This window comes from Meleagris gallopavo, chromosome 13 (genome assembly GCF_000146605.3).
Source record: "Meleagris gallopavo isolate NT-WF06-2002-E0010 breed Aviagen turkey brand Nicholas breeding stock chromosome 13, Turkey_5.1, whole genome shotgun sequence".
NCBI classification, from domain to species: domain Eukaryota; kingdom Metazoa; phylum Chordata; class Aves; order Galliformes; family Phasianidae; genus Meleagris; species Meleagris gallopavo.
This window is the reverse complement of record NC_015023.2, coordinates 10,636,887-10,648,156: the sequence shown is the minus strand read 5'-3', so window position 1 is coordinate 10,648,156 and position 11,270 is coordinate 10,636,887. Positions and strand designations below refer to the sequence as shown.

Sequence of the window (11,270 nt, the reverse complement as noted above, 5' to 3'; positions counted from 1 at the left end):
CGGTGGGAGCGGAGGTGCCGGGGCGCCCAGCCGGCACGAAAAGAGCCTGGGGCTGCTCACCACCAAGTTCGTGTCGCTGTTGCAGGAGGCCAAGGACGGCGTGCTGGACCTGAAGCTGGTGCGGGGCTGTTGGAGGCTGGGGAGGCCCGGCCGGGGGCATTGCTGTGTGAGGGGGGAGCGTGGGGATGGCGGGCCGCACGCTGGGGCTGCTCTTCTGCCACCGCCCTGCTGCTGCTGCACGTCCCGTGCTCTGTGTCCGTCTGCTCGTGTGGCCCTTGGGTTCTTTTCCCGTCAGACAGCGCAGCCTTCTGCACCGTGCCCTCTGAGCAGAAGGAAGGCTGCCGTGGGCCGCTCCACCTCTGGTACAGGTTGTCTGTTTAGGCTGTGGGGGAGCGTTGGGTGAATTTGCCTTGCTCTTTTTTAAGATCTCCGTGACAGAGGAGTTCTGCCTGTATGGTATGTGCAGCACTTAAAGCTAAGCCTTTTCTATATGTGAAACTCCACTGTGGTTTATAGAAACCACTCTAAGCTGGATGTGTGTGTGAACATACAGAGAGCGTGCTGAAAGTGGAAAGCCTGGGGCAGTCCCCTGGCTGCTGAATGCTGTCCTCTCCTGTGCCAAACGGCTGTCTCCTTGGATTTGGGCAGAAGAGCAGCATTCCCTAAGCTGTCAGTTCAGTGGGGGTCATGTTTGTTAGTGAAGGGCCACCGTAGTCCTGGAGTGTGAAAGGGGAAAGTCATTTCTGCACTGTCCTCTGTGTGACACCACTATATGAGCTGGCTTCAGTTAAACTCTTGCTAGTGCTTCACTGCCATCTGGAAACAATATCAGCACCACCTGGTGTCTCCTGAATGTGAAGGGAGGGTCCTTCAAAGGGTCATAATCACAGGATTGTAGGGGGCTTCTGGAGTTTGTGTAGTCCAACCCCCCTGCTGAAGCAAGTCCCTGGATTAGAATGCACAGGAAAGCATCCGGATGGGTTCTGAATACCTCCAGAGAAGGAAACACCCCAGCCTTTTGGGCTGCCTGTTCCAGTGCTCTGTCTTTGCACCTACGCTTATTGTCCTCCTTGTGTCCATTTTCAGAGGACTCTGCCTCCTGACATTGTGTCTGTTCTCTATGAGCTGGCATCAGGTCTAGATATAAAAGGCCTTTTGAATGTCAGCTTTGCTAAACTGTTGTCAGTCAGCCCTTTACATCCAGATTCCCATCTCTCCTTATGCTGGAGGAGCACTGAACATTTAGGCTGCCAGACTTGTAGCCCTGCCTTGCTGCTGAGGAGCAGTGTGAGGTGGTGAGCAGGTTGGTCAGGAGTTAATCTGGCAGGCAGGAAAGAGAGAAACATGACTGAGAGTTTGGAGTTAAGTTCTGACTTCTCTTGCAGGCTGCAGACACCTTGGCTGTGCGACAGAAACGACGAATCTATGATATCACAAATGTCCTAGAAGGGATTGGGCTGATTGAGAAGAAATCGAAGAACAGTATCCAGTGGAAGTGAGTGACAGAGAAAGTTTAAGTCATTCATGGGTCCCTTCTAGTCCCGGGTCCTGTCTTCTGGGTGCCTTTCTGCTGAATTCACAGTGGCCTGTGCTGAGCTGTGCTGATGGTAGTGATGAGGAATGCTGAAATATGTGTGGCACATCACTTCTACAGCAGTGCTGGTATTTTGGTGCAAACTATTTCCATGTCTTGAGTTAGAAAAGATACCTTTCTTGGTGCTGGAGGTGGGGGAAGAGCCCTGCTGGGCTGTGGGATGCACTGAGTGGTGCTGGGGCTGCAGAGCGGATGCAGGTGAGATTCTCTGGCCTTGATGTGTGATAGAGGGGGGCAGGAGGGGAGGTGGCAGCTCTCAGAGACTGGGTCTTTTTGGTTGCTCTGTTAGCTGATGCATGTCACTGCTGTTTGCTCTGCGCAGAGGGGTGGGTCCTGGCTGCAACACACGTGAGATTGCTCACAAACTCATTGAGCTGAAGGCAGACATAGAGGACCTGGAGCAGCAGGAACAGGAGCTGGAGAAGCAGAAGATGTGGGTTCAGCAGAGCATCAAAAATGTCACAGAAGACGTGCAGAACAACTGATATCCTTTTGTCAGCTGGCCATTCCTCAGGGCTGGAAGGCAGGAGCTGGGGCTGGGCTGGCAGTGCTCTGCTGGGGGCACCTCATGTTGCTGGAGGATTTGCTCTGAAAGGGTGAAGAGGTCGTGCTCCCCTTTGGAAGCAGAGGAACACTGCCCAGTATAGGAAATAGCTTCCTTTGCAGCATTTCTTGTGTTCAGAAAGGAAGGAAGCTCCAGGTGCCCTTTGAGTTCTGTCTTAACAGGACTGCAGCCTTTCTCCTTAACCTTCCCAACGCTAGCTTATGTGACACATGAAGATATCTGCAAGTGCTTCACAGGTGAGGAAATGGTGCTGCATCATAAAGATATAATACTGCAGTCCTGTCAGCCTATCCCAGCTGCTTTTCTTTCTCCAAGAAAGAGGAGGCAGCACATCTTGGCTTAGGCCTGAGCATGGGCTGCCCAGTAAGCATCGTGGAAACTGTGGTTCAAGCTTTGCTGCCATCCTTTGGTTTGGGAACCACTGAATTGTAGCTTTGTTGTCACCATAAGAGGTGAGGGAGCAGGAGGTGTCCTTGTCCTGTTGGCAGTTACAGTGCTGGCTGGAGGGCCAGAAATATCCTGTGTGCAGCGTGGCAGCCTTCTCAGCTGTAGCAGTGTGGATTCAGAGCTGCTTTCTGCTTCAGTGAATGCCTGTCCTCTCCTGACCCTCTGCAACCTACATCTGCTTGCTTGCCTCAGACAGCTCAAGGTGGAAGCTGCTTATCCTGCCCACCCCAGCTGTGCAGACCCTTGTCTGACTGCTCACCTCTTCCAAGCTGTCTCCTTATCCTGCACTGCATCAGTTCTTCCATTTCTCATCTTTCCTCCTTATTCGCCAGACTTTATCCTGCTCGAGTTCCTGCTGCTAATTTGTGTGCCCCACCCCTTGCTTTACTGTTTCTTCTAGTTTAAGGTCGTGCTTCTTGGGGGCAGGGGTTGTTTTCAGTTTGACAGTGCTTGGGGCCAGATAGTTCATAACAGCCTGCAGGAGCTTCCTGGAGACCAGCAGACAGATTATTGCTTGGTTGACTGAGCATTTTGCATTTTATTGCACCTGTTTTTTCTGAAAGAGTTTGCATCTGAATTCAGACCACACCAAAAAGCACAGAGAAGATGAGATCTTAGCGAGGACAAGCGTGAAATCCTTTGGAACGGAAGCCTGAGCCGTGTTTTCCCTTTGTTTGGTGTGTGCCCAGTTTTGCTGCATGAATATTCTTTGCACAGGGTGTCTGACTCCCCCTCCTGCCAAGTGTCTGAGCCTTGCAGAGGTTCTGTGTCAGAGCTCTTGTGTTGGAAAGCTGAATTTTAGCCCCTTCTTTATTCTTACTGCCTGCGATTAAAGTCATTTCCTCCAAGTGAGTTAGGACTTGAAGCTTTGCATGCTTGTACTCTTGTCGAGTATGAATTCTTTATTTGAATTTAAAATAAATGAGAATACGTTAGTTCTTAGTGACTGGGAAACATAATTTTGTCTTCTATTGTGATACGCTTTGTGCTTGCAGAATCAAAAAGGAAGTGGAAACACACTGTGCACTGATTGTTTTGTGAAAATATTTGGGACTCAGTTATCAAGAGAGATAGAAAGGCAGTGCCTGTGCTGTAGAGGCTTTCGGGTCTCAAAGCTTGAGCTTTCTTTGGGCTTTATTATGCCTTTTTAACGTCTTTTTAACAATATTTTCCTTAAGTACAGATTTGTTAAAGAACTCCCATCTTATTCACAAATCTTGTGGTACTTCTAATCCCCGCACTTTTGCTGATCTGACCTTTGGTTGCCTGTCTGAAATAGAAGGATGTGCTCTTCTGCTGTCTGCTCTGTGGATCTTAGAGAAGATTATGAATGGAGCTTCATGCAGGGTATTGATGAAGCGTGTGCACAAACCACACCAAACATTCAAACTGAAAGCTCCTATCTGCTTGGTCTTAATGTGCCTGATGTTCACAGCATTGGTATTTCCCCATTCACATTTCTCATGTTAAATATAAACCTGGATGCAGAATGGAAGCTGCTCATCTGGCATTGTTGTGTTCTGAAAGAGCTGCAGGACTTGGAAAGGACATGATGCTGTCAGCCTGGCTCTTTGTGTCTCTATGCAGGGGCCAACACAGGCAGCAGCAGGCAGCTCTTGCTGATAGAGGCAAGGAAGCATTGCTTTCAGGTGTTGGCACACGTGAGGCTGCTGTGCTGTTAGCTGCCTGGCTCCTGTGCTGTCTCTGCTGGCAGGGCAGCTCTTCCAGCTGTGTGCTGCTCTGTTCACAATTCAGACTGGGGAAGATGAGTGAGTCCTGTGAAGGAATTGAAGGAATCTACTGGAAAAAAAACCTTGATTTTCTCTGAAGGGTTGTTTGGAAAGAAGTTTTCCTGGTTCTTTATGCCCTCAGGGTTGGTACATTCAGACTCTACAACATGCTTAGCAGCTTGAGTGGGTGTAAGTGGCAGTTCTCCAAGGGAGGGAAAGCTGTCTGGACTTTGGGAAGTGCAGGAGATGAGGGGCTCTTTGTCAGCCTGTGCCCTCTGAGTGCTGACCAGTCTGTTTTCACAGGAGACACCCTCCTTGCAATTCGAGCCCCATCAGGCACACGCCTAGAGGTTCCCATCCCTGAGGTGAGTGATAATTGCGTGGATAGAGAGCAGCTGCGTGGTATGTGTGTGTTCTGGGGGAGTGCTGCTGGATTGAGCAGGCTGAGAGTTAGAAAGGAGTTGGTGGTCGTGGTTTTGATGGAGCTGGAGGAACTGTCAACTCAAAGATGGCTCCAACTATTAAATAGTTGCCAAGAAGCTCTGTCATTTGGAAGTGCTTGGGTAAGTGCAGGAGCTCCAGAGAGAGCTGTTGAGAGGTGAACTGTCCTGACCTGCCTGGACAGCACGTCTTGCCACTGGGAAACTCCTCTTCTGTTTGGAAAGGGCCCTTAATGTATGTCTGTGTTTTGCTTCTGACTTTCCTCAGGGCCCGAGTAGGCAGAAGAAATACCAGATCCATTTGAAGAGCACCAGTGGTCCAATTGATGTTCTCTTAGTAAACAAGGATGCTTGGAGCTCTCCTCCAGTAGTGCTACCCGTCCCACCCCCTGAAGACCTCATCCAGTGCCAGGCAGTAGCACCCTCAAAACCACAGATCCCACCGCTCGCCCACTTCCAAGAGGCATCTGTTCCCAGCAGCACCCAGCCCTCAACGCCAACACCTTCCAGCACTCAGGATCACAGCCCTCCTGAGCAGAAAGACACGAGCACAGGTGAGAGGGACGTTGCAGAGAGCAGAAACGGGATGGTTGCTGATCAACAGGGCAATGTGCACCTGGTCACACAGCACTGTCAGCACCTGGCAAAGGGAACACCTGTGTGTTTGCTGCACTGAACCCTTTGCTTTCACCTTAGTGGGACTGGGTGTGCTAATGGAAATACTGTGTGTGTCTGCGGCTCCTTCCAGAATGCAGCATCTCAGTGGTGGAGTCCAAGAGCAGCAGTGACCTCGACCCCCTCAGCAATGTATCTGTACCCAGCGGCCAGACAGCCAGGCTGGACACACAGCTGCTGCAGTCCTCTGCCTCGCTGGACAGCAGCTCTGTCCTACCCAGCCCCTCTGCCTCCTTTGAGCCAATCAAACCTGATCCTGCAGGAAGTGAGTATGCACCTGGTTTGTCTGCCTCTCCAGATTGTGCCACTGGGAGCGAGGGAGTGGCTGCTGGCCTCAGGGAAATGAGCTGAATGCTGTTCTGCCTTTGCTGTCAGCCAGATGCCATGAGGAGTGAATAGGCATTTCCTTGGGGGAGGGAGCCACAGCTGTGTGTGGGTGCTGGGGGACCTGGTGTGGAGGTGACATGTCACGTTTAGTGCCATGCCACTGCCTGTGACGCTAGTACTGGAAAAGCCACAAGAGATGCTCACGTGGTGTGTCTGTGCTGTCCTAGGTAGGATTATTCCCTTTCAGCCCCTTTTGTAGTGCTAGGTCTGAGTTTTGAGATTGCGAAGTCTTCACTAGCAGCACTCTTCTTACTTGTTAGATTATTAGGAGAGTTCTAGTCTTTGTTTTTCTCCTTTACTCAGAAGTACTTTATATATTTCTAGCAATCTTGTGGTCTTATTGGTCTTCCAGTGTGTGTCTGGGGAGCTTCCTGGTGTGCTTGCTGAGGTGCAATGGGCTTTAAACACAGAAATTTTAGCTTTGGGCCAGGAAATGGCAGACTGGTCCACAGACAGAAAAAGCATCCTCTGAATAAGAAACTGTGCTTTAATACTTCCAAACTTACTTTCTCTGCAGAAATACTTCAGGTTAAAGTGTTAGAAAAGGAAACCTTACTGAAATGTAGCTCATGCAGTTCTTTTCCATCTTGGACTAGTCTTGACTGTGGCATCAAGCACTGATCTGCACAGAGCTCACAGAGCTGTGCTAACCATCTGAAAGCACGCCCTTATCCTGCGCGTGACAAATCAAGGTGCTGTGCAGGGCCTGATGCTGTGTGAAGTCTCATACTCTCAATTACTGTATAGCTGTCAACTGTGATAACATGTGCATGTACTGGTGTTCCTACAGATCTCTTCAAAGTAGCTGAGCCTTGAGTATTTTACTGCTGATCATTGCAGCTGATGTATTTGACATGGAGCATGGGAGAGGAATTTCTGGGCAGTGTGGCATGATTTGGGTGCATGAGGACTGTGAGGATAGCAGGGCAGTGGGTGATAAAGCAGTAAAGATGCTTCATTTAACAATGTAAATCATTTGGTTTGTTATATTCACAGTGCTGGAGCTTCCCAAAGAGCTGTCAGAGATGTTTGATCCAACGAGAGGTACGTTCACATCCTGGTCACAGCCTCATTCTGCAATCCACCCACAGTTTGTGTGAAGTTTACTCGTGTTCTTTAATGTCTATTTTATTTACTCCCTATTGGATTATTTTGCAGGTGTGTTTTTTTAAGGTGCTTATGGTAGCTGCTAGCTCTCTCCTGGTAGCTGGGCACTCTTTTTTTTTCTGTCTTCGTATTACCAGCAATGTCTCTGTTCAAGTTTCCCATACAGCATACAGATGAGAGCTTTTCAGGCCCCGTGCCAGCACTGATCTGTGTTCTGCCTTCTCACACTCCTCTTCCAACTTGCCTGCACCATCTAGAGCTACCAGCAAAATCCCTGTTAGTCTTGTTTCAACTGTAGCCTGCCCAGGCTAATCCAAGCAAATAATCTGGGGAGATCATCTGCAGTCCTTGAAATAGCCCTCGTGGTTTTAGGGGTGCAGCTGGGGAGGGGATGCTGTTACTTGTGTCAGTTCTGCCTCTGTCCAAGGTAAGTTTGACTGTTGCTACCTAATGATGGACTTCGGACTAAGGGCAGAAGAGGTGCAAGGTGGCAGAATTTGATCTAACATAAACCTAAACTGGGAAGCATTTATCTACATGTGCACAATTGGATTCCAGTCTTTCCTTTCAGTGCTGTTGTAATTCTTCCTGGCCTCAGAGCATGGCAGAGCTGAGTACACACAAGCACTTTGTGGTGGTGACAGAACATGTCACACTCGTTTCTCGGAGTCCCTGGTTCTTTGTGAAGGGACTCTTTTTTTGCTTTAAAAACCCCACAGCCCTAAATGCCACAGTCAACCTGGAGAACACCATTCCTCCATGCTCAGCCCAGCACTGGAGGACCCACTGCTGTAGACTGTGAGGTCTTGGTAATGACTGAACACGTCTGAAGAGTAAAGTTCATTCTTTGCAGGGTGGAACATAAGGTGCTGCAGGGTGCAGACCTGTGGAGAAGGTACAGCTAAACCCAAACTAACTACTATGGGACTCTATGGACACTATTGTGAAGGAGAAGTTTGCTATCTGCAGTAATGCATGCTGTTTTATGGATATTCCTCCTGGTTTGGAGGAGCGAAGTTCAGATCCAGGAGTGAACGTGTAAAGGACCTTGCTTGTTTTACCCTCATCTACTGAAGAAGGCCTGAAAATACAGATTCTGTATTTTACTGCTGTTTATTTTAGCTAGTATTATTCCTCTCTGGTTACTTCTAGTTGAAATCCTCTCATCTCACAGCATGGAACTAGGCAGGTAGGTTCCTGTCCTCTAGGAAATGGCCTGCAGTGAATCAGCATCTTGAAAATGGGCTCATCAGAGTTTCTTTTGTGAAAGATCACTTCACCCTGGCCAGGCTGATTGAGATTGTCATATTTAACTTGGTGGAGTGAGAGAGGGATTCAGAATGTTGTTTCCAAACACTTAGCTTCTGAAAGGGAAAAGATCCGTTTGCACATGCTTGGCCTGGCTGCTAGCCTGCCAACCTTTCAAGTGTTTCGTGGTTCTGCTAGCCAAGATCAACATCACTGGAGGAAAGAATGACATTTTGGAGATAATTTTTGTTTATAGCGTTGTGTGGGCAGTAGAGTAGAGAGCAGTAATGGCCCATTAGGGAAGGATATGCAGAGCTCAGATGTTTGCTGGTGGGCAACCAGCCAACCTACCATGGCATATCACAGCTGTGGAGTGAAGGGATCCAATTAGGAGGGACAAATCTGGAGGAAACTGGAGGCATTGATTAGCTTTGCTGCTCCTGGAACAGCTTGTCTCTCTTTCTTTTTTTCCTCCCCACTCTAGCAAAGCCAGTATGGGTAACTGAGGAGTGGATCAGGCTTTAGCACTTCAATTTCAGATACATGTCGGGGACTTTCCCTTGGGACTCCAGTAGCACACCACTGCAGGGATAAGGCATCACCCTTCGTGTGAAAGCACTGGGCTTGTGGCTGAGCTAAGCAGGAAGGAACCTCCTGCCGAATGTTTTGGTGCTGCCCGAATGGTCCAACACATGTGGTTCCCTCTGCCCAGGGCAGGAGGCTGAGCTTCCTGCTGACACTGCCTGCACTCACCTTGCCTTAGTCCAAAAAGGTCTGGCATGGAGAGGACCAGAAGAACTGGGAAGGGTGGGGAAACACACACACACAGAGCAGAAGTCAGAGCGCATTGCTTACTGTGTTTGTCTCTTCCCTAGAATGTATGAACTCTGAGCTGCTGGAGGAGCTGATGTCATCTGAAGGTGAGTCTCAAGAGTTTTCCCCTCGTGGCGTGGCCTTTCTGGGGCAGAAAACCAGTCCTGTGTGCCTTCATACAGGTGATAACCTTGTGTTCACAGCCTTGCCCTCATCGTTCTGGGCTCAGGGCATGGTTCTCACTGTTGTGCCAGGCTGTGAGTGATGCGTGAGGAGCAGAGGAGCCTCTCAGTGCTGCAAGGCTGATGAGAAGCAATCTCAAGGATCCCAGGCCGCGAGACCCCACAGCTCAGCTCGGGGCTAGCTGTGGGAGTGCTGAACATTGTAACCAACTGCTGGCTTTTCTCTTCTAGTGTTTGCTCCCTTGCTCCGCCTCTCCCCCCCTCCTGGAGATCATGACTACATCTACAACCTGGATGAGAGCGAAGGCGTCTGTGACCTCTTCGATGTGCCTGTCCTTAACCTCTGACTTCTCAGCGTGGCTGTGAGCCTCGCACACACAGACCCTTTTGTAACTCTTTGGAAAGTGTCTATTTTTGGATTCCTTTTGTGCTAGAGCTCGACAAGTGAGCGAATCAGAGATACTCTCATATGAACTCAGAACCAAGAGATGTGGACTCGGAGGCCGGGAGCCTCCCCGTCACTTCTTTCTCCTCCTGTCTTGCACGTGCAAGGACTGACCTCGCCTCGCTGCATCTCTCTCTTCACTGGATTCTGGGCATCGCTTCAGAGGGTCTGTGATTTGTTGAGTTTGCCCAGGTGCCTCTCCAAGCTTCCTCAAATCTGCATGCCTTGGTTTTCCTGCACTCCTAGAGGCACTTTGCACCTCCTAGGTACCAGCTGCTACACGGAGCCCTGATAGCACGATCGGTTCACAAGCCCGGAGGTAGTTAGTTTCAGTGTGGGTGGTTATATCCTAGAATGACATCAACAAAAAGCAAACCAACGGCACCAAAAGGTCCATTTGTTCCAGTGACTCCAATCCAAGCTAGTATGTTTTACAAGACAAAGCACTTTTCTCTGTTGGCTGCCCCTCCCAGTAGGACCCGGGAGCTGAGCTGAGAGTTTCTCAGCAGGAATGCCAGTTCTCCCATGGTGTTTGCTCACCTGATGCACAGCCCAACAGCTGTGCTGTTCCTACAGGGCTGAAGAAGGGTGCCAGTATTAATGTTTTCTTCTTATGAGTTGCTTGAAAGGTTAAGACTGATCCAGCTGGTGCCTTTAAGGTATTCCAAGTACATCAGACGCCGCTCATATTAGCATCTAGCTATTCTCCAGCATTGCACTTGAGCCTTCAACTGTTGTAAAGGCGACCAAGCAGGAATGATTCAGTAGTACTTTGCCACGACGAGTTTCACAGGTGTTGTCAAAATAGTGTTTTGTCCCCTCTCTGTTTTTTCCTCCTTAGCATGTGCTCAGGGTCGGCCTTCCTATGGATATGAATTTGCTCTGGTGTTCATACTGTGCTCCTTGAGCCTGTAGGCAGGTTGCTGCACAGCACAATGCCTTTCTGTATCTTTTTTTGTCATGAGATTGCTCTTCAATGGAAGGTCTGTTGAGGTGGCTTTGGAGTGTTTTATTTTTCTTTCTTTCTTTTTGACGAGCAGCCATGGAGCCCTGTGCATTTCTTTCTTTCTTTCTTTTTTCTGTTGTTGGAGTAAAAAGCCCTCCTGGATTCCTTGTACTTTGCAAACCCCAACGTTGCTTTTGGGTCAGATTCGACTGTTTTGCACATCTTCCTGCCAACCCAGCAGTCGCAGCCGTCCCAAAGAGCCTTTCCTGCTCTGCAAACTGCCATAGGGGGACGGCCAGCTTCTCACAGCCAGCACCAGCAGTGATGGGATACGAACGGGACACACTCAATGCTTGGCACCTGCAGAGGTGAGGCTGTATGCTTGAGTCCTTTCTTTCCAAAGCATCTCCTGGTGTTGTTTTATTCTTTGTGGGACTCCTCCAGCAGACCTGCTCCTTTCTGCGCCGTGGGATGCAGCAGCACCCCGTAGGAAAAGCGCAATGAATTCAATAGGAATGGACAACCTGGAACCCTTTCTAGCTGATGGCAGTGGGCAGCACAGTGGGTGAGATGGGGGCGTGTGGGTGCTGAGCTTGGAGCCCAGTGCTGTCCAGCAGCCTTCCTTCCCTTTGTCGCTCCCAACCTTTGCTCCCTCCACGTGTTAACGTTTGCCACTGCTTTGGAGAAAAAA

General features: G+C 49.5%; 1 protein-coding gene across 1 annotated transcript in view; it reads left to right on the top strand.

Annotated features, from left to right (window-relative positions):
• The window catches only part of E2F4 (E2F transcription factor 4), an 11,497-nt gene extending 227 nt beyond the window's left edge, over window positions 1-11,270 (top strand). Inside the window, exons 2-11 of the mRNA XM_010718029.1 lie at window positions 7-118; window positions 1,386-1,495; window positions 1,917-2,078; window positions 2,352-2,395; window positions 4,640-4,701; window positions 5,045-5,330; window positions 5,525-5,716; window positions 6,835-6,882; window positions 9,069-9,113; window positions 9,420-11,270. Coding sequence (XP_010716331.1) covers window positions 7-118; window positions 1,386-1,495; window positions 1,917-2,078; window positions 2,352-2,395; window positions 4,640-4,701; window positions 5,045-5,330; window positions 5,525-5,716; window positions 6,835-6,882; window positions 9,069-9,113; window positions 9,420-9,535 — 1,177 coding nt within the window. The 3' untranslated portion in view covers window positions 9,536-11,270. The remainder of the gene's footprint in view (window positions 1-6; window positions 119-1,385; window positions 1,496-1,916; window positions 2,079-2,351; window positions 2,396-4,639; window positions 4,702-5,044; window positions 5,331-5,524; window positions 5,717-6,834; window positions 6,883-9,068; window positions 9,114-9,419) is intronic.